The sequence below is a fragment of the Cucumis melo genome, chromosome 5 (genome assembly GCF_025177605.1).
Source record: "Cucumis melo cultivar AY chromosome 5, USDA_Cmelo_AY_1.0, whole genome shotgun sequence".
Taxonomy (NCBI): Eukaryota; Viridiplantae; Streptophyta; class Magnoliopsida; order Cucurbitales; family Cucurbitaceae; genus Cucumis; species Cucumis melo.
In genome coordinates, this window is record NC_066861.1 from 696,494 (window position 1) to 717,978 (window position 21,485).

At 35.7% G+C, this 21,485-nt stretch overlaps 4 protein-coding genes across 5 annotated transcripts; 1 reads left to right on the forward strand and 3 right to left on the reverse strand.

The window, feature by feature from the left end:
- Positions 1 to 4,252: 4,252 nt before the first annotated feature.
- LOC103491555 (peroxidase 2-like) lies at positions 4,253 to 5,798 on the reverse strand. Its single transcript, XM_008451548.3, is given in 5 exon segments — positions 4,253 to 4,943; positions 5,031 to 5,196; positions 5,288 to 5,476; positions 5,568 to 5,684; positions 5,686 to 5,798. Coding segments are annotated over 5 exon segments (1,008 nt in total). The 5' UTR covers positions 5,776 to 5,798; the 3' UTR covers positions 4,253 to 4,497.
- A 1,350-nt stretch (positions 5,799 to 7,148) lies between these two features.
- Positions 7,149 to 9,279, reverse strand: LOC103491554 (peroxidase N). The gene is made up of 4 exons (XM_008451547.3): positions 8,994 to 9,279; positions 8,442 to 8,624; positions 8,171 to 8,333; positions 7,149 to 7,843 (listed from the first exon to the last, which is right to left on the reverse strand). Exons 1-4 carry the CDS (start codon positions 9,225 to 9,227, stop codon positions 7,419 to 7,421), a joined length of 1,005 nt encoding a protein of 334 aa, XP_008449769.1. The 5' UTR covers positions 9,228 to 9,279; the 3' UTR covers positions 7,149 to 7,418.
- Positions 9,280 to 11,991: 2,712 nt separating this feature from the next.
- On the reverse strand, positions 11,992 to 16,329 carry LOC103491553 (uncharacterized). 2 transcript variants are annotated; one of them, XM_008451545.3, is made up of 3 exons: positions 16,175 to 16,329; positions 14,129 to 14,205; positions 11,992 to 13,743 (listed from the first exon to the last, which is right to left on the reverse strand). In XM_008451545.3, exons 2-3 carry the CDS (start codon positions 14,147 to 14,149, stop codon positions 12,124 to 12,126), a joined length of 1,641 nt encoding a protein of 546 aa, XP_008449767.2. In that variant the 5' UTR covers positions 14,150 to 14,205; positions 16,175 to 16,329; the 3' UTR covers positions 11,992 to 12,123. The 2 variants fall into 2 exon arrangements, with proteins under 2 accessions (XP_008449767.2, XP_008449768.2); XM_008451546.3 differs by lacking the exon at positions 16,175 to 16,329 and adding an exon at positions 15,109 to 15,324.
- Positions 16,330 to 16,474: 145 nt separating this feature from the next.
- Positions 16,475 to 20,599, forward strand: LOC103491552 (probable plastid-lipid-associated protein 12, chloroplastic). Its single transcript, XM_008451543.3, has 11 exons — positions 16,475 to 16,974; positions 17,069 to 17,122; positions 17,641 to 17,715; positions 18,473 to 18,592; positions 18,668 to 18,859; positions 18,969 to 19,052; positions 19,147 to 19,239; positions 19,737 to 19,790; positions 19,916 to 19,992; positions 20,150 to 20,257; positions 20,333 to 20,599. Exons 1-11 carry the CDS (start codon positions 16,723 to 16,725, stop codon positions 20,418 to 20,420), a joined length of 1,197 nt encoding a protein of 398 aa, XP_008449765.1. The 5' UTR covers positions 16,475 to 16,722; the 3' UTR covers positions 20,421 to 20,599.
- The last annotated feature ends 886 nt before the right edge of the window (positions 20,600 to 21,485 follow it).

Genomic DNA, 21,485 nt, shown 5'->3' on the forward strand with positions numbered 1-21,485 from the left:
GGCTGAATTATTGGACCTAAAAAACAAATGCTCCCCAACCTGGCTGTTAGCAGGAGACTTCAACGTAGTGAGATTCTCCTCTGAGACTTCTACTCAAAATCCAAGTAAACACAGTATGAGATGTTTTAACAAATTCATTTCTGACAGCAATCTTATTGATCCTCCCCTCTCAAATGCAAAATTTACTTGGTCTAATCTCAGAGTTCAACCAGTTCTCTCCAGGATCGACAGATTCCTTTATACAACAAATTGGGAAAATTTATTCACTGCCCACTATTCAAAGACCCTCTCGCGAGTTACTTCAGATCATTTCCCAATTGCACTGGAATCCTCCATGATCAGTTGGGGCCCTTCTCCCTTTAAGCTTATAAATGTACATCTGAAAGAATCATGGTTAAAAAAAAATGTCACATATTGGTGGAAAAATTTGAGACAGGAGGGGCACCCAGGCTTTTCTTTTATGAGAAAGCTAAAGCAACTATCTGCCATTATAAGAAATGAGCAAAGAAAGAACAAATGCTACAGTGATGAAGATAAAAATGCTTGGATAAAAGAAATCGACAACATAGACAGATTAGAAGCTGAAGGAAACTTATCTGAAGAGCTTAGCCTCCGTAGGACTAGATTAAAAGCTGATGTCCTTATGTCCGGTTTCAAAGAAGCTCAAATATGGTACCAAAAAAGCAAGAGATTGTGGATCACTGAAGGAGATGAAAATACATCTTTCTTTCACAAAATCTGCTCTGCCAGACAAAGAAGAAGCATTATATCAAATATTAACTCCGTCGATGGTGTTCCTTGTTCAACAAATGAGAGCATTGCAAAAGCCTTCTTAGATCACTTTGAAGATATTTACAAAGGGGGTGGAGAGGAAAGCCCTTGGCTTATTGATAATCTTAGTTGGTCTCCTATATCAACCACCCAAGCACAAAATTTATGTTCTTTGTTCACGGAGGAGGAAATTCATGCAGCCCTTACTGCTTTCTCAAACAATAAAAGCCCGGGTCCAGATGGCTTTACCATGGAATTCTATAAATCAACTTGGTCTGACCTCAAGGAAGAAATTCTCAACATATTCAGAGACTTCCACTCAAACTGTATCATTAACAAAGCAGTAAACATCACAAATATTGCTCTAATTGCCAAAAAGGAAAAGTGTGCGGAGTCTGCGGATTACAGACCTATAAGTTTAACGACCTCCATTTACAAACTTATTGCCAAAGTCATTGCGGAAAGACTAAAAGAAACTCTTCCATCCACAGTGGCAGAGAACCAAATGGCCTTTGTAAAAGGCAGACAAATCATAGATGCTATCTTAGTTGCAAATGAAGCCATCGACTATTGGAGAGTTAAAAAAATTCAAGGCTTTGTTATAAAGCTGGATATTGAAAAAGCATTTGACAAACTAAACTGGAGATTCATTGATTTCATGCTTATGAAAAAGGGGTACCCTTCAGATGGAGGAGGTGGATAAGAGCTTGTATTAGCAGTGTACAGTACTCTATTATCATCAACGGCAGACCTAGAGGCAAAATTCAACCTTCCCGTGGCATAAGGCAAGGAGACCCTATTTCCCCTTTTATTTTTGTCCTAGCAATGGATTATATAAGCAGGCTGCTGAACTCTGTGGGTGAAAAAATCAAAGGGGTGAAAATGGAGGGCAACATAAATCTGACACACTTACTCTTTGCAGATGATATTCTGCTTTTTGTAGAAGATGATGAGCACTCAATTCAAAATTTAAAGAATATCATCAACCTCTTCCAGCTTGCATCGGGGCTGAGTATCAATCTAAATAAATCCACCATTTCTCCTATAAATGTTGACGCTGCAAGAACTGAACAGATAGCTTCACAATGGGGAATTTCTACAAAATTTCTTCCAATCAACTACCTTGGAGTTCCTCTCGGAGGTAAACAAATCACAAAGACTTTTTGGAAGAACGTTGAAGAAAAGATAAACAAAAAACTTGCCAGCTGGAAATATTCTATGTTATCTAAAGGAGGTAAAATTACTCTGATTAAATCTTCTTTGGCTAGCCTTCCTACTTATCAGCTATCAATCTTCAAAGCCCCTGTATCAACCTGCAAAAACATTGAAAAAACCTGGAGAAATTTCTTATGGAAGAACCCACCAGAGACCCATAAACTACACCTAGTTAATTGGGCGAAGATTACTTCTCCAAAAGAGAGAGGAGGGCTGGGCATAAGTCGACTGAAAGACACAAACTTTGCTCTTCTAACAAAATGGCTCTGGAGATACATCCATGAAGATTCCCCCCTATGGAAGAAAATTATAAATGCAAAATATAGAAGCCTATCCAAAGGGGACATTCCTTGTGTTTGCAATCATAGCAGCAGCCGTTCCCCATGGTTTTCCATTTGCAAAGGCTTGGAGTGGTTTCAAAGACATGTTTCCTGGAAAATTAAAAATGGCAGAAGCTTCTCCTTTTGGCATAGTCACTGGCATCAAAATAGTCCTCTGTCTTTTCACTACCCCAGATTATTTGCTCTATCTACAAATAAGGACAGCTCCATAAGAGACATGTGGAATAATACCTTGATGGATTGGGATCTAAATCCAAGAAGACAGTTAAGAGAGTGGGAATATCCTCTGTGGGCTGAGTTAAAAAACTCTCTAAATGCAAGCTTTTGCGAAAATGGAAAAGACTCTCCAACGTGGACCCTAAACTCTAATGGCTTATACACAGTGGCCTCGGTTAAAAAAGCTCTCCAACAGCCTGATCAAAGCCTCTTAGACCTCCAAAGCCAAAACACTTTCAAGAATCTTTGGAAGACAAGCATCCCAAAGAAATGCATCTTTTTCATATGGACTCTGCTCTATGATAGTGTGAACACTGCTGAACAACTTATGAAGAGATTACCAAATCTCTGTTCTAGACCGAGCTGGTGTGTCATGTGTAAGAGGAATGACGAAGACAGAATACACCTCTTTATCCTATGCCCCATTGCAAAGTCTATTTGGAGATTAATATCATCACACTTAAACAGCAATGTAAACTGCCTCAGTCCAAAGGATCTTTGTATTACCATGTGCAGCTGGAAACAGAAAACAAAGAAAAATGTCATTCTCTATAACACCTATGCCTCTGCCCTCTGGAACATTTGGTTGGAAAGGAATGCCCGTATCTTCAATGGGAAAGAAAAAACAGTTGCAGAAATTTGGGAAGATATAAAAGCTCTTGCAGGACTATGGACCAGTAGATCTTCTCTTTTCTCAAATTATCAAGCTTCTTCCATAGCACTAAACCTTAATGCTTTTAGTTAGTTTGCACTTCCTTAGTTTTCACTTTCTCTCTGCTTGTACTTTGTCCTTACGGGGCTGTTCTCAAGCCCTTTATTTTTGGGCCATCCTGCTTCCGTGTATTGTATTTGTTATATCTTAATGAAGCGGGTATGATGATGGTGCTAAGGGGGTGTCCACCTAGTGGAGATGCCCGGGTGCACCTACTGACCCACCGTATCTTTTTTCAAAAAAAAAAAACATAATAGCCATAACGATGCAACATCAATTGGCTTGGGAAAACCAAAAGAAAAAGGTTTTGAAAAGTCAAGCTCAAAGCTTTGGAAAACCCGTTAAAAAAAATGATATGGTACATTATATTTTAAATGGCAAAACATCTAAAATTATTACAATTATAGCAAAAATTTAGAACCTGCCAATGATAGATACTTATAGAAGTCGGTAAACTTCTATACTAGACATTAATAGAAAAATATATCGTGTTTATTAGTTAGAGGTAGTAAATTTTGCTATATTTTTTAAGTATCATAGTATAATTTTGTTATATTTTGTGTAATGATTAGGTGTAGCTAATGATTTCACGAGAAAATCTGGTGCATTAGTTATTTGGCTTTTGCTCCCTTCACCTGTCATTTTGGACGTAGGGATTTTCTTCCATTCCCACACACCTCGTTGCTTTTAGCCCATTCATTATATTCTTTCATTTGGGTTGCATTATCTCAACCAGAAAACCCACACATGTCTTCACAATAATCTGTACTAACACTTCCACTTTATCTTTTATTCTCATAACAGTTTCATATACTGTCCGAGATGGTTGTCGTTATACAAGAAAGACATGAATCTTTTCATAATATTATTCACTAAACATGGGACTTTAGGTGCATACCTAATACAAGTGCCAAAACTTGGAGAACGACTATTATTGACGTCTAGATCTATTAGTAATTGATAAATATATCTTGAAGTCTAGACAAAACATGCAGTATTAGAAGTATAAACAAAGTCTCACATTGATAATTAAGAACCATATACATATAGATAATCATCTTTGTTGCGGAGAAACAAACAAAAGCATGTTTTATTACACAAACCAATTAGAACCTGTGTTTGTTTTTTTCCTGGGAGAATTAAGAGAAAAGAAGAACACAAAAGAAAAGACAGAAACAAGAGAAAGGCCAGCGTTGGTTACGTAAAACATATTAAGTGTTTCGATATGGTAATATAAATTAGTTACATAACAGCAGTACCAGCAGTTGTAGTAGTCGTAGGATTAACACGTCGACAATTGGTCCTGATTTCTCCCGCCGGTGCCAGTAACGGTTGAAGGTTCCCCATATTTATCATTGACTGACCAAACTGAGCGAAGAAATCAGATTGGTTGCCGGCAAAACGGTTGACGATCTCGATGGTTTCTGCCCCTTCGGTTGAGAACAGCTCTTGATCCGATTGGAGAAGCCCACGGTTTGTAACCAAATCAGCGTAATATGCATTGTCGAAGGCGTCCGGTGTCGCCACGTCGAGTGCGATGCGGTTGTTTCCGTCGCCGGTCGGACAAGCGATGACCAATGCATCCCTAAATGTAGGGTCAAGAGTCGAGTCTGGACTTCCGGTGCCATTGAAATTGTTTAGCCTCCCACTGAAGAATACGCATCTTGACCTTCCAAATGTATGCGCTCCTAATAATAAAACCACAATACATTTATTATTCGTAATGACTTTATTAGTTATAAAAATTATATACAATAAAATTGTTAAATTATTACCAGATAAAGTGACAAGATCAATAGAATCGAGCCCAGCTGCATTAAATTTTGCTCGAAGTTGATCGAGTGTTTCAAAAGGGCTTGGGAGGTTGTTTTCAGCTCCAGTTCTATTTGCATTTTGGCTATCTCGTCTTCCTAATTGGACTACCCAGCTTGGCCCTCCTGTCTGCATTTAGATTATTGGATCTTCAAATCATCATATCTATACGTTGTTACCGAAAACATATTAACTTTCGATATTTGTACTGATTAATTACCAAGACAACAGATTCACGGGCTGAAATGGCTAAGATATCTGCACAAGACACAGTGTTTGGACAAGAAGCTTCGACTGCAGTTTTGATGCTATCAACAATGTCAAAGCCTTGTATTCCTTCGTTTCCTGGAGCATCTAATTCACTCTCTACACCATCTTGATTTTCTAGCAAAACTGACCCATCACAACCCTGTACTCAAATTCACCCGTTAATATAAGTATATCCTAGAATGCAACTAACTGTATAACTAGTTGAAACAGAATAACAAATGAGGTCTTACGTTGACAAAACAATCGTGGAAATGAAAGCGAATAAGCTTGGCTCCGGCTCGAACATCACCCTGCAATGCCTGGCTAACAGTATCTCGGACGACGGCGGTAAGATTAGGACAAGATTTGGTCGTAGAAAGTAGAACTGAGTTGGGCAAAAGAGCCCCTCAACATCATACACAACAAGGCTGCTAAAGCTGCAACTTTAGGGAACGACATGTTCTAATAATTTTGGTCTAAGGGATTATATATTATTCAGAATATGATGAATGAATGAAACTATACAAATCAAACCCTTCCCTTTTATACACAAAGATGGGATCATTGTTACTTTTTATTTATGTGAAACTTCAAAAATCAAAATGGAGTGTTCAACTACCATGCATATTTTTTCCAACTTCGTAAAGTATATTAGAAATGAATATACGACACACACTAAATTCAAAATAATTTATTTAAATATTGTTATGTTCTACTAAAGTTTTAAATCAAATTTGTTGACTTTGTAATATGATATATATTTTGATAACTACCCTTGCTTAGAAGAGAAAGAGACTGATGAAATAATTTTTCGAATATAGAAAACACCAAGCATATAATCTTTTAACAACAAAAGAAAAATATTGAATTTCAATGGAATTTTAGATCCATATATAGTTTGATTTTTCCTTTATTTGGAACTCTAATTCGTTGGTATCTACTTTTGTTTATATAAAACAGCTAATTTAATTTAATCATACTATTCCAAAACTATAAGGTTTTACAAAAATTATATTAATATCGACCTTGATCACTTATATAATATATATATGTATATATATGGTTGATCAATACTATTCGTTTTTTCACAACTTTTCTTTCCTATAATCTTTTTTAGATTATTGTTTGGGTAGTTGGAAATTTGGCATCGTTATTTTTGAAAAATTAAACAATTTCAACTTTGTTACCTATTCAATTTGATCAGAAGAAAGGAAAAAGAAGAAACTAAAAACCAAAAATTAAAGAAAATAAACAATAATATGAAGTTTGTCTCGATGTATTTTAAATGTTTGTTTATCATATTCTATGAGATTGGTAGAAAATAATATACACATATATAATAATTGTTTAGGTCCTACAATTATGTTAACAAATTTCTATCTTTGATCATAATTTGTTAATAAAATGAAGAAGTTAAGACATAACATCTATCAATCATAGTAATAAAAAATTTGAATATGCATTCTACACCCAACACAACATTTATTCTATTTCTATCTAACAATAAGAATAATATATGTTAATTAATTAAGATCATTAACATAACTAAAAAATATTTAAAGTTAAAAGAACTCAAATTCTTTTTTTTTTTTTTTCATATTACCGTACATCAAATATAAATAAATAAATACATACCTATATATATATATATATATATATATTGAGTTGGTGTAGAAGACTTGATTCATTAATTTATTAAAGGATGGCTGAATTAAATTACAAAGGATGAATATATTAATATCCAGCAACCTAAATTTGTCTGTTCTACTAAAGCAATTGAATCATATATCTATCCAATTCACCAAAATAATATAACAAATGAAACAATGGGATGAATATACATGGAAGCTGCTTCTCTAATTAAAATCAAGCATGTGCAATTGTCAATTTTATTTCCATTTATATCGAAAATATCTCAAACTCCTTTAAAATATTCATAACCGAACTAAAATATTTACAAATACAATAGAGTATCATTGTTTATTAGTGATAGATAATGAAAAACACTGATATATTACTAGTAGATGTCTAGCGGTATTTATTATTGTCTTTATATGGTTGATGGATTATTGTGAAATTTTAGTATATCTGTATTATGATAACTAAGAGGAATTAACGATTCCACAGTTGTTTCGGATCTGTCCATTGGAGCCAGTGAGTGGGCTCATATTCCCCATCTTGATCATGGCTTTAACAAAGTCGTTGAAGAAAAGCGTAACGTTTGAGCTATAAGCTTCGACCAACGCTTTTGTAGTGGTTTGAGCTTCATTGCTTGAGAACAGGATTTGGTCGGACCCCAACAGCCCCTTTTGATTCAGCAAGTTCTTGTAGTAATGGTTGTCGAATAAATCGGTTGAGTTTCGGTCGAGAACGGTGGTCTTGTTGCCGTCGTCGGTGAGAGGGCAGAGAGCTTGAAGATCTGATACCATTGTGGACTCCATGGTTGGGTCTGGAGAATCACTTCCTGAGAAGTTGAACAGCCTATTGTTGAACATCGCACATCTTGCAAATCCAATTGTATGAGCTCCTGCCATGATTCATTCTTTGTTATTTCACTAATGACTTTAGCTATGTCTTTAACATTCAACTAATGACTTTAAAATCAATGAAACATGTCATTCTCAAACTTCATTTTTTATTCTTAGTTTGATTGTTTCCTTTTAACTTCTTTGTTATTTCACACACTATAATTACATTTTTTTCCATTACGTTTCATTTATTTCTTTCACGATATATTATAGAAAGATTGATTTACGAACATTTGTTACGACAGGTTTAATTTACAACAGATTTCATGATTCGAAAATTGTAAACATGCATGGTTTGGTTAAATAATACAAATATATAGACGCACCAGATAAAGCCACGACGTCAGTCGTATCGAGGCCAACATCGTTGAACTTCTTGGTGATAGCATCAAGGCTTTCAAATGGAGAAGGAAGCTCCTCCGCTCCTGTTCTATTTGCTACCAATCCATCTCTTCTCCCCAATAATACTTTCCATGCCGGTCCTCCACTCTACAAATCATTTTTCAACAATAATATTGATTAAAATCCCCCCAAAAAAGCCATATCTATATCTATATATATACATATGTGTGTATATTTAAGTTGGTGATTAGTTACCAAGAGAACAGAATCTCTGGCAGCTATGGTTAATATATCAGCACAAGATACAACTCCGGGACATGAATTCTCCACTACTGCTTTGATTCTATCCACAACTTCAAGCCCTCTAAGAGAATTGATGTTGGGAAGTGCATTTTGCTCTCCATCACTCCCATCCAACAGCACAGATCCGTCGCAACCCTGGTCGTTTGTAGTGTTAGATTAGTAGTTGCAATGAATCATACTTTCAACCCTAATAATTTAACGCATAGCAAGAATGACAGATATAGTTAAACTTCTCTTAGAGGTAAACTTTAATCCTAATAGACGTCTATCAGCGATATGTTTTATCAATAATATAATTGATAGATGGATAGAATATATTGTTGTCGGTATAAGTTTCAAACACTTAAATCTAAATTTTACAATATTTACAATTTTTTTTGCATTGTGTTATATTTTCTACTAGTAATTTTGAGTTGAAGTTTGATTGTTGTATTTGAAACTAACCCTTATAAAAATCATGAAAAGAAACTAATAAATGCAACAATATAATGCATGTTTAATTACGCTAACAAAGCAGTCGTGAAAGTGGAGACGAAGAAGGGAAGCAGCCATTCGCATATCGTTCTTGAGAGCGTTGATAACTTCTCTCCTCACCATCCTAAGCACATTTGGACACGATCTTTTATAGAAATCTACAGTTAATTGAGACCTAGTGGAACCACAAATCATAAACAAAATTATCATGATCATAACCAAAGAAAAACGCCGTCCCTTCATTCTGCTGCTCGAGATTTCCATAGCTCCTAATAATATGATCACACAACTTTAATTTTCAGAAACTAAGTACGATTCATAATGTGATGAAAAGCCTTAATTTATAGCCTAATGAAAAAAGGCATTAAGTTTAATTAATCTTAGTCGTGGGTGATGCATGGCGGCCGATAACGTGCACTAAGGATAGAGAGATTAGATTATATATAATACTATTGGTGACAACTTTAGAAGATGGAGGATGGTGGAATGAGATTAATTAGTAGCATATGTGCATGAACATTATGAGTTGAGTGGCAGTGGGTAAAGCAAGTTTAATTTGGCCATAAGAACTTGAGCAAAACAAGCCCATATTGACCATTACATAAGTTATATTTTAGGCTAAAAAGTTTGGAAGTATGTGAAATGGGAGTTTAGAGAGATGAATACGTATCTGTTATGTTAATCTCAAGTTGCCAAATGTAAAAGGTTTCTTCTGCTTTTTGGTTGTTTTTGTTAATAGTTTGGTGCATGCTTAGTGGACACTGATTAGCAGCATATACAGGGCATGCCTATATACTAATTGTATATTACATGGATATGCATTGGAATATGTTACTATTATTTGCATTGTGGTTTAATTATATGATAATCACATGAGTCTATGAGAGAGCTTGACTGGTATGACTCCCCAAAGACAGAAAAAAAAAAAAAAAAAATCATAAGAGCGCTTGAGACACTAAATTGAGTTACGTAATTTATAATTAGAAAGTCTATTTGAAGTACAAAGTTACAAGATTAAGTTCTTTATAAATGTTCAAGCTTCAACTATGTTTAATATTAAAGATGAATTGTTTAACACCTAACTTCAAAAGTTGGTAAACCGAACACTTCTTCTGTGTTGGACTAGTTTATAGAAAAGACTAATTCATAATAACTATGATATCGATTCCAAATCAGTTTTTTTGCTTTTTGACAACCACTAAATATGCTTCAATTCAAAATTCATATTTTAGTGATCAATAATATACATTCGAGGGATTAATTAGCAAAAAGTATTTACTAATATAGCAAAATATAACAGTATCTATTCTATACGTGGTAGAATGCAATACTAAATATTTAGTAAATTTTTTGGTACACCTTTTATATTTAAAAATAGCTCCAAGTAGTTTCGATTTGTGAATCTCATAGCAAGATTTAAGTTTTATTTATAATCTTATATTGCATCATTGCTGTCGATGATAGCAAAGGGAATTCCTTTCCCCCACCCTCCCCCCCCAGTATTGGCCCACTCTCTTCATACTTGGGTGGCAATAAAGCAAAGAAGAAGAAAAAAAGGGAGAAATAATACGGTTTTGAGGAAAAGGGAGAGAATATGCAACTTTTTATTAAATAATAATAAGATAACAAATCAATGAAGCATAATTACATAAGTTGATGTACTTGTTACACAAAAAAGGAAAATTGTCCAAATGAAAAGTTGCCGTTTGTTGCAACTTAGCATTGCTAGGTACCTAATGGACGGCTTAGCATTAATCCATGCACTACTGAAGAACAAGATTGTAGTGCTTGTAAAAAAAAAAACCTGGTTCAGAAAACCACCTAACCCCGCCTTTCTTTCACATGCAGCTGGCAAAGCCTAACTTCAAGATCACAACCAAAAAACATCATAAACTATATGGAGAATTTTGCTAATTCGTAGAGCTGTTTTCAAGTGTATATAGTAATTACTGAGGACAGAAAAATAATCTATAAGATTGTTAAGAAAAGGTCACAAATGCTTACATCAAGTCTATCCAAAGAAGCATCAGCCTTTTCCCAGCCAGATCATGCAAGCAAAATCTTACAGCTTAGACCTTTCAACCATTCTAACTGCGCCCTGTTCATCCACTGACACCCGAGTTATCAAGATCACAGGAGATGTTAGTAGCAGTGTCAATTTTATCAATATCAACGAACTGAGATGGCAACAGAAAAAAAAAAAAAAAAAAAGAGCACTCATAATCTAGAGGTCGTACAAAGGTCGGTGCAATTAAATGAATATATCCAATTTTACTACAAGAACCATATGCTCGCTCATACAAAGGATACAAAACTTGATGCTCGGCAGCTCGGGATTGCATTAACTGCTTAAGGAAATAAAGATATGTCGTAAGCAGCAATGGCAGGAAACGAAGTCAGCAAATTACCTTTAGTACAAAAACTGTACAATCCCAAAAAGTGAGATCTGTAAGACACTTCAATCATTAAAGTTAGTGGATTGGAGGGTAAAATGATAGAAGAAACTAGCTTTTAATTCAATCACTACCTGCATATGATTTCCTTAATTGAAGAATGCTTAACCTAATAAATGCAGCGCCCCTATTTTATGCAAAATAGAGGGACAACCACAAAGTAATAACAAGCAAAACTAAGAAAAGATAACCGCATAATAAATTATGTAACCCACCCAAAAAGAAAAAGAAGCCCCCATAAACCGTTCAAAAGCATTTGATTCAGATAATTACAAAACAGATAAAGAAAGATGAAAATAACATAGAGAAAATTGTATGCACAGCCCCCAAACCACACTGATTCTTTGATAAAGGGATAGACGTAAGAGGGATAAAACCCAAACAAGCATCTTTTGCAGGCTGTACGATCATATTGACCACGGAGTATATTACACAAGAAAGACAAAAAGAAAAAAGAATTTAAGATATAGAACCTAGAATCTAACACAAAAGCCTTGAGAGTTAAGCTAAACAAGAAGCTGAATTTGATCAAGAAACATCAGCCATTTCCAACTAGAGAGATTCTAAAGAAAATATTAATCAGAAATACTGCAGCAGTGACGATAAAATTCCAAGAAAATGCCTCATCAGAGAAGTGGGTTACATTTACACAAAATTAATCGCTTATGCAAGCACCTCTCTCGAAGGAGCCATATCTTTACAAACAGTCAGTTTCCTGATACAGAATCCTCCCTTGTTTCTTCACACCCTTCCTTTACATCTAAAGCTATTTTTACAGGTACAACTCTATTCACTTCTGCTTCATCATTGGCCATGGCTTCACTTCCAACCCCTGGATCCGTGTGCAGAATATTACCCAAGTTTTCATTTGTATCGTCACATTCATTTACCTTCCTCGAAATAAGTTCACCCTTAAATTCTTCATCTTTTGTCACACAGTCTTCCGGAATCTGTTCATTTGATTCCTTCACCATTTCATCATTCACTATGTATTTCTCTTCAACCACTTTCCCTCTCTTGAAATCTTCACCCACACATTTTTCCCCACCCTCAATCTCTAAGACTTCTTCATCTTCCTCTTTAGAATCAACACCGACATCTTGGTGTCGTCTAATTTCAGATACATACTCCATCTCCAACCCTCCATCACTCTCATTCTCAGATACGTTCTCCACTACTTCCTCATTCACATCATCAATAGCTGGGTTTTGCCCCTCGAGAAGTTGCAACTTCCTCCTCAAGTCAACAAGCTCTCTCTCCATAAGAAAAAGTCTCTCCTTCAGTGTCAAGTTCTCCTCCTCCAACTGAGCTATATGGCTATCCTGATCATCGACCCTATTTTCCAAACAGTTATTATACTCTACTCCATAGTTCTGGTATATCATTTCAAATCGGCTCAAGTCATGGTCCAATCTACGTTCTACCTCCAGGTGTTCCTCTACATCACTATCACTCGAACCACCACCAACTTCCTCTTCTTCCTCATCCTGCACTTCCACCTTATTCTCAGACCCCCGTAGCCTTATCAACCCTTTCATTGATCCATAACCATCAACACCCCATTCCTCCTTGGCCATATCACCCAATGCCTCCCTTGAAGGGGAAAACATTGGAGTAGGAAGCACAGCGGGTGTTACAGGACTAGGAGATACAAGTGAAGCGATCCCACCAGACTTCTTTGCACGAATTAAAAAAGAAGTGGTATTCCGAGGTGCATAAGGTGCAAACCTATTGCCAAACTTCTTTTTAGAGTAAAACTTTCTAGCCCTTAAACGATTTTGAGACTGCAGCTCATGAAGACTTGGAGGTTGATAACCTGCAGCATTATTTGGACCACTTATGGAACCCGGTAAAGGTTTTTCCATTCTCCTATTGTTTATCCTTTTGTCACTAACGCCTTTTCCCTTCCAATTGCCTCGACCCGATCTTGACTGCTTCATATTTCCATAGTTAGGTTTTGGGAAGTTGCGGTACTTCTTGTTCGGATCCAAAGGGGCTTGTGGATGTGCCCATACCTTATAGTTGCCACTCATCATAGGTGGCAGAGAATGATTCATGATCATCTGGGATTGCTGCATGGCCTGAGGTTGAGGCAGATGATTTGCCTGGTTGATGGCCTGTGACTGAGACATTATCTGAGAATGGTTCATTAGGCTTTGGTTCAGAAATTGAGGTTGATTAATCACCTGTGGCTGGTTCATAACTTGAGACTGAGGCTGGTTCATAACTTGAGACTGATTGATTACATGAGGCTGGTTTGCCATTGGTGGATGTCCCATACTAATCATTTCAGATCTTAGATGAAGATTTGCCATTTTCTGTCTATCCTGTATAAGAAATGAAAAGGCAGTTAGGAAATTGTTTAGAAGAATAGCTTCCACTAAAAAAATTATGCTTGAATTTTTAATTATTATTTTTTTTTTTTTGGATAAGAAACGATTACATTGATAATGAAATAATCCAAAGAGATAGAAAAAGAAGGCCCTTTTTATAAGGTTATGTTTCAATTCTTTTTAAATTTTGTTTTCTTTGTTTTCTTTTTCAATTTTGCATTTGTTGTAAAATTGGTTTTCCCTTAGAAGATCAAGGATTTATTTCAAATCAAGTTGTAGATGGTGATTTTAAAATTTCAAATTTAAAGTCATTCAACAATAATTCTTAATAATTTAGAAACATAAATTTGTTTATCAGCATAGGAACTCAAAATTGTACCTGTTTATCGTCCTCTCCCATGGGTAAATGCAGAATATGGAAATAACTTCAGACACGGTTTAAAGAAGCAGAACAATCTAAAATCAAAAGAAGGCAATTAAAAAATTGAACCATATAAGGGCATAAGCCACTCTAGATGCAAAAAGATAACAAGAAATTAAGACACACGAAAATTACAAAAAATGAAATTTACAGAAACCAAGTAACAAACAAGCCAAGAGGGTAATGTAATACTGAATAAACAAATTCCATATTTGTGGTCTTAAGTAGAGAAACTTTAACAGAGGGTATGAAATAGGGGTGGAGAGGATGACAAAGAGAGGATCGGAGTTCCAACCATTGCACATAATGAGAACAAAGGAGCCACAAGGTTGGCTAAAGCATGTGCCATTATCTCCTCCATTAGAAATTCTCACTAGGAAATCAGCACATTCAGGAATATTTTCCTGTCAAAATTGAACTCGAGTTCCTCTCTAGTTTCAACAGCCACCTTATACATGCTAGGAAGCTAAATTTAATATTTGCCAAAAAATCACGTTTCCATCTCTCTGAATTGTCAAAGATTTTATTAATATGTAAAATTTTATATAAAACCTGATCAGTGTAGTTTGAGCTTCAACCCAAATATCACTTAGAAGAAGTCAGCACTCTACTTTGATCATCACATGACAGATAGCATGTATTTCTACTGAGAATAGTTCAAAATACGGGGTGAAACCAACTTATATTTGGTTCTTGAAATAGCCACTAACAAAGCTAAAATTTCTTAGCTTCCTACATTTCATCAGAAGGATGCTAGTGAACGCCCTCAAATATCTGCTCTCAAACAAAGAAACTGCAGCAAAGAAGTTGTGCTTTCAACAACCTGTCAGTGCTGTCACCACTGATGACTGACCATACACGATTTTTGTCTCTAGATTCTTCCATTTCGTGATATCCCAATCAAGAGTCTGATAGGATTAATCCTATCAGAGGTTTACCTTCTTCTTCCCTTCGAATAAGAAGGTTTTTGCAGCTTTATGGAAGTCCAAAAGTCCAAAGAGAATCGACATCCTCTTATCGATTATGCAAAACAGTAGTCTACTTCTGATGTTTTTCAAAGGACTGTAGGATCCAACTATCTCATGCCTTCAGTTTGCTCTCTTTGTTGGTTGGACAGTGATGATCTCAATCAAGTGTTTTTCGCATGCCATTCTCCACTGCTTGATGCCTGTGGCTTTCTTCAAAACGAAGACTTAAAAAACATATATGCAGAGATTATTTCGAAAAGAAAAAACAAAAGGTCATCTGCATTTTGAGCTTAGGGGGATCTCCGCATTTTTCAGCATCCAAAAACTTTAGAACATGATTTACTGCGACAGTACAATTGTTTGGGGTTTCATGACGATTATGTTTGTGAGGAAAAAAGTAAATTAGACGTGTAAGTGCTGCGATTAGAAGTAGCAATAAAACTGAAATATAAGAACACCACTTCAGATGTGCTCTATTTGATATAACGATCCTGAAGTCGATGGACTTGATGTATGAAGAAGGAACAAAATCAGGGGAAAATTTAGAAAAGACGTTGAAGTTAAGTGGTGTTGAGATAAGAAGACGACTAAAAATAGAAAGAATTTGGAAACTTAAACAGTCACTAATTTCATTTTGAAATAAACAACAGATTCAAATTCAGAAAAGCAAACCAAAATCCAAAACTTAATCGACTAAATTTAAGAACAGAGACGTCCAAAGTAACAAGGAATCTACAGTCGATGAACAGAATCAATTGATCTCATACCGATGGAAAAGGAATCAAGGTTTAAGCCAAAAAAAAAAACAAAAAAAAAAAACGCGAGAGATAAACGGAAAAATCCGACGATAAAACTACCACATAATCTCCAAAGCAAAGAGCACAGAAACACATAGTGGATCCAAACATTACTGAATTAGCCACAAATCAGAACGAAGCCAAAAAGAAAATCAAACAAAAAAGGAAAAATGTAAATGAAATAGATTTAACGAGTGAAGAGTAAAAAAACGTAGAAGAAAAATGAATTGATTTCTAACCTGGGATGAGCAAGAAACGGTGGCCGGAAAAGGGAAGTGACTTGGAAGTTGGTGAGGAAGAACAAGAATTTAGGGCTGAGGAGAAAGAATTGTTTTAGTAAAACTAGGGGTAATTTTGGTATTCCGGACAGAGGAATAGAGTTTTGTAGAACTACAAAAGGCCACGCGTACTACGAGCTAAATTTAGGGGCTATTTTGGTATTTCATGTCTCGATAGTCCATTGTAGTTTGTAGAGGTTGTGCGATCGTGTCTACAACAACAAAAGGCAGCTGAGGGGTTAAGGTGTACAAGAATACCAACACTTGCCTCATCTCATATTCAACTTAATCAACGAAGAAGAAGAAGAAGAAGAAGAAGAAGATATAGAAGTTCTTATCATAGCTTGTTGTTCCACGTGTCTGGAAGCCATTGAGCCAGCTCGGATTTCTTCCTTCACAAATGCAAATCAATAAACCGTTGCTTACACTGCCACCACTACTAAAGATAACAAAAAATCTGGGCGCGTACCTCACCTCAGCTTCCTCTGTTTTTGCCTTTCACCCCATTAATGGCTCTTAAAGCTAATGCCATGACGCCCACATATCTTCACCGTTCATTCTTCACTCCTCACACTCCATCTCTCCCTCCGATCAAACGCTACCATCGCCATCACACACATATTCGTCTCCGTTGTCGATCTTCACTTGTTGATGAGCAGCAGAAAGAAGTTGTCTCGTTTTCTGAACCCGAAAATTCTCTCATTGATGCTCTCATTGGTGTCCAAGGTCGAGGCCGCTCTGTTTCGTCTCAGCAGCTCAGCGTAATTTTTTTTTCTTTTTTGTTTCCTTTTCGCCTTCTCTTCATTCTCTTCTGCTCTGTTTGTTTAACTTCTTTTAGTGTATTGGTTTCTTCAGAATGTCGAACGGGCTGTCAGTGTTCTTGAAGGTTTGGAAGGCGTGCGAGATCCGGTAATCCGGTTGGCTTTCCCTATCGATTCTTAATAGTTTTGTTACGGTGATAGATAAGTCCACTAACTGTTTGAAATAATGTCCGTGAATTTTTTTTTTTTTTTTTTTTTTTTTTGTTTATATCATCTCGTTCGAGCTTTGGCATAGAAAGGAATTGGCTTTCATGGTGGATGTTGGAGTTTATCTGTGATACTTGAACCCCCATATTTCCAGGCGTTCTTAATTACTCTCTGGTTACTCCTTTAATTGGTTTAGTTTTACAAGTTTGCAAGTGTTTCAGTACAGTCTTGTTAAGAAATTGGTATGCTTCGAAGTTTTTTTTTTATTACTCAATGTTAAAGCAGCAACTTATTACATTAGGTGATAGATAAGTTCTTTCTGTCCACTGTATAGAGATTTAGAATTTCATCCTTAGTATTATATCTTCAACATGAATGAAAATGGTAACTGGTGTCTATTTTACAGGTTTTAAAGCTTTGTCTTCGCAAATCCTGACTTCTCTCTTTCGTTGCCTGCAGACCAACTCTAGCTTAATTGAAGGACGTTGGCAGTTGGTATTCACAACTAGACCGGGAACAGCGTCCATAATACAGGTTTAATTTCAATTCTTGATGTAACGTGTCCAACAATAGCAATTCCCTTTTCTCATATTATGATCCTGTACCTAAACCACTATAAAATCATAGTTCATAAGTAAGATTCAAAATTTCTTTCTAGTATTTTGACTAAAATTAGGTGAAATTTGAGCTGAAACCAAATCGATTAAAATAACAAAAATGACTATTTTATGAGCCATAGACAACAAAAAAGATCGTGATTATCTCGTTGCTGGAGAAATTAGCATAGAACAGAAACTAGGACTTGGAAGAAAGAATTTTTTACTGATAACGTACGAAAATGGATGATACTTTTAGAAGAATACATTCTCCAATCTCCACTCGCTCCCTTTTTCTAGCTTTGCTCGCTTACCTCGGATGTTGGACGCACTCCCTATCCATTAGGAAAAGATTCTTAGCCCAAGGAAATAAATACTTTTAGACCCTTCATGAATATAAAACATCTGAATTGTTTTTCTGAGATCTATCCCTGTCGTGAAAAATTCTAGAATTCTTTGAAGTCCAACGAAACAATAACTTTTAATATATTTATTTACAAATTTTCTAAGATAAATCTAGAAAGGGCTAATATATATTAAAGTCATTTAGTTGGTGTTTGTTTTTTTAAAAGAGGATTTTGAAAATCTTTTGTTGCTTCATCTCAGTAACTAATATATAATGAGTTTGATATATAATAATCTGAAGCATTGATAAGGATAAGAAATGGTAAAATCTTGAAACTCTCATCTTTCAGAGAACATTTGTTGGAGTTGATTTCTTCAGTGTGTTTCAAGAGATATTTCTACGGACAAACGACCCACGAGTCTCCAACATTGTTAAATTCTCTGATGCAATCGGAGAGCTGAAAGTAGAGGTATGCTTGCATATCTTTTAATAACCGGTTAACGATCTCCGATCCTTGCTGTCTAATATTACTCTCTCCTTATAGGCGGTTGCATCAGTCAAAGATGGCAAACGCATCCTTTTCCAATTTGACAGAGCAGCATTTTCTTTCAAGTTCTTGCCCTTTAAGGTCCCGTATCCTGTACCGTTCAAACTTCTTGGAGATGAAGCAAAGGGCTGGTTGGACACCACATATTTATCTCCCTCGGGTAACCTCCGCATCTCAAGAGGAAACAAGGTAAATTACTTCAGTTTCCTCGATTACTCAAACACATCTTACATACTTGAAACTTTTCGAGTTGATTTGGCAATTGCTAAGGACGTACAGAACCATTGTAATAGTGTAGGGCACCACGTTTGTGTTGCAAAAGCAAACAGAAGCAAGACAAAACTTACTGCTAGCAATTTCTACAGATAAAGGAGTTGAAGAGGTAGACCTACTTTCCACACACTCATCATAGAGAAAATTTTCAACCTCATTATATTCTCCTGCGGCTGATTTCTTGAGCGCTCGAATTACTACAGGCAATTGATAAGCTCATCTCTGAGAATCAGAATGAAAATAAATTTGAAGAGGAACTTCTCGAGGGAGGATGGAATATGTTATGGAGTTCACAGGTAGTCCATGCATTCATATTTTCGTATACTGAACAAAATAAAATAGATTGCCAAAATATCGGAGGTAAAATTGAACAGGCTGTATAAGTATTTGAATAAAGTATAAGACATGATCGGTTAAGGCTATGTGAAATGAGATGTCGAGTAGTAGTAGTTCTAGATAGACATAAAGAGGAATGTCAGAAGATTACACGGGAAGTTGTGATCATTCTAGAACCCATTTAGCTACATACCCCTCTCAAAAAACAATCTTTTATACGATGTCATCTGGCTTGATTTACTTGTTGTTTTTCCAACTTCTTGATAGATACATATCCATCTCAAAAAGCAATCTTTTATATGATTCCATATGACCGCCCTTGACATTTATCTGGTCCACTGCAACAGATGTCTAAGGGAGCTTGATGAATCATATAAAAGATTTCTTTTCGGGAATAGAAAGAGCAAGGGGAAGATTGCTCCTATTTCATGTACTTATCGATTACTGTAAAATGCAGATGGAAACAGATAGTTGGATAGAGAATGCTGCAAATGGTCTCATGGGGATGCAGGTAGAGTGAATAGGATACCGGCTGTACTAAACTTCAATGATGTATAAACCTTCATTTCTAGATTAAGATAATCGTAATCATTTACTAATCACTTGCATAAAGTACACTTTTATACTACCCGACAGGTTATCAAGAACGGGCAAATGAAGTTTGGAGTGGATATGTTGCTAGGATTGAGATTCTCCATGATTGGTTCACTTGTGTAAGTTTCCCAATTATGTAGTTCATTTTATTGCTTAGCAAAGCTATGAGAAAAGGTTTGGAAGAATAGAATTCAACAGGCAAATACATAACATGATACGTTCCCATTTGTTATTGGGTCTTCGATTTTCCATGAACATAAGTTTTCTCTGCGGTAGGAAATCTGGAGACAACACATACGATGTAACCATGGATGATGCTGCAATTATTGGAGGCCCCTTTGGATATCCTTTGGGAATGGAGAGCCGGTTCAAGCTCCAACTTCTGTAAGATATTTCCATATTTGGTTGTTATTTCATTTGGCTACTACATAGCTATTTAACTTGCCGGATTATTTTCAGATACAATGATGGCAAGATTAGAATCACACGAGGATACAATAACATCTTGTTTGTTCATCTACGGGTGGCTGAATCAAAGCAGGTGTAAGAAGACTTGTCAAAAGAAGGAAGCCCTTGAGGCTAGGAACCCGTGTATAGTAGTAGTAAGAGATGTTCCCGGCGTCTTTACGATGTATATTCGTCGATTAAAGTTATAAAAATCTCGAACATCAAAATTTCACCCATCCTTTCAATAAAGAATTTCAATCTCAGATTTTATTAATTAAACGGAAGTATCTAACCAAAAACATTTTTTTCCACTTTTCTTTCTATATTCATTAATGTCAACCCCGTCTAACTCTACAACATTCGGATGTCAAGAAAACACGTAAGAAATTAATTTCTAAGTAGATAGATACCATGTATTAGACCCTACGATATTTGGAATTTTTTTCCTCTTAGTTGGTTGTAAAGTAGATCATTAGTTGGTTGTAAAGTAGATAATGGGTAAAAAATAAAAAATGAAAATGGAATGTTGCCGTTCGCTACGTAGTCACGATGTGTGATGAAAGCCTTAAAGCTGTGAAACCATCAAAAGTTATACATTCTACACAAACATAGAAAGGTATTTCATTTTTTTTTTCATAAAAGGTAATCATGAATGCTTCTCTCTGTATATCCCATCTCACTAATCACATTCAAAAAATATAACAGAAGTATCTTAACAATGAACTTTTACAGTCTATCAAAAAATTCTATTAGGCTATATTCAAAATTTTTTGAAGTACTGTAATCAATTTCCCAAAATTGTTACAGTTCAAGAGAGAAAATACCAAATACCACATGACAAGTAATGATACTAGCCTATCTAGAATAGGCCCAAATAAATATCTATAAAAAAAAACACTTGGAAGTTAAAATACAAAATGCTAAAATATTGATAAAATTATAAATTACATAAAAGTGAGATATAAAAAGCAAACAAGCATCTTTGGAAGACTCATCCCATGAACCACCGAGTCGACTGCACCAAAAGAAAGAAAAGAACAAAAAAGTATACAACCTAGAAACTAGCACAAAAGCCTTGAAAGAGATGGGCATAGGGTAAACATGAGAAACGTCAGCCTCATCAAACGAGAGAAACAAATATGTAACGAGAAGCTGCGGAGGATAA

What these genes read in the sequence shown, in the direction of transcription:
- LOC103491554 (XM_008451547.3), bottom strand. Translation starts at nt 9,227, where the DNA reads ATGGAAATCTCGAGCAGCAGAATGAAGGGACGGCGTTTTTCTTTGGTT. An exon ending in TTCACGACTGCTTTGTTAGC is followed by an intron (nt 8,625 to 8,993) that starts GTAATTAAACAT and finishes ACAAACGACCAG; the next exon opens with GGTTGCGACGGATCTGTGCT. An exon ending in TGACGTCGTGGCTTTATCTG is followed by an intron (nt 7,844 to 8,170) that starts GTGCGTCTATAT and finishes GAATCATGGCAG; the next exon opens with GAGCTCATACAATTGGATTT.
- LOC103491553 (XM_008451545.3), bottom strand. Translation starts at nt 14,149, where the DNA reads ATGGGAGAGGACGATAAACAG. An exon ending in TGGGAGAGGACGATAAACAG is followed by an intron (nt 13,744 to 14,128) that starts GTACAATTTTGA and finishes TTTCTTATACAG; the next exon opens with GATAGACAGAAAATGGCAAA.
- LOC103491552 (XM_008451543.3), top strand. Translation starts at nt 16,723, where the DNA reads ATGGCTCTTAAAGCTAATGCCATGACGCCCACATATCTTCACCGTTCA. An exon ending in GCATCTCAAGAGGAAACAAG is followed by an intron (nt 18,860 to 18,968) that starts GTAAATTACTTC and finishes GTAATAGTGTAG; the next exon opens with GGCACCACGTTTGTGTTGCA. An exon ending in TCCATGATTGGTTCACTTGT is followed by an intron (nt 19,993 to 20,149) that starts GTAAGTTTCCCA and finishes TCTCTGCGGTAG; the next exon opens with GAAATCTGGAGACAACACAT.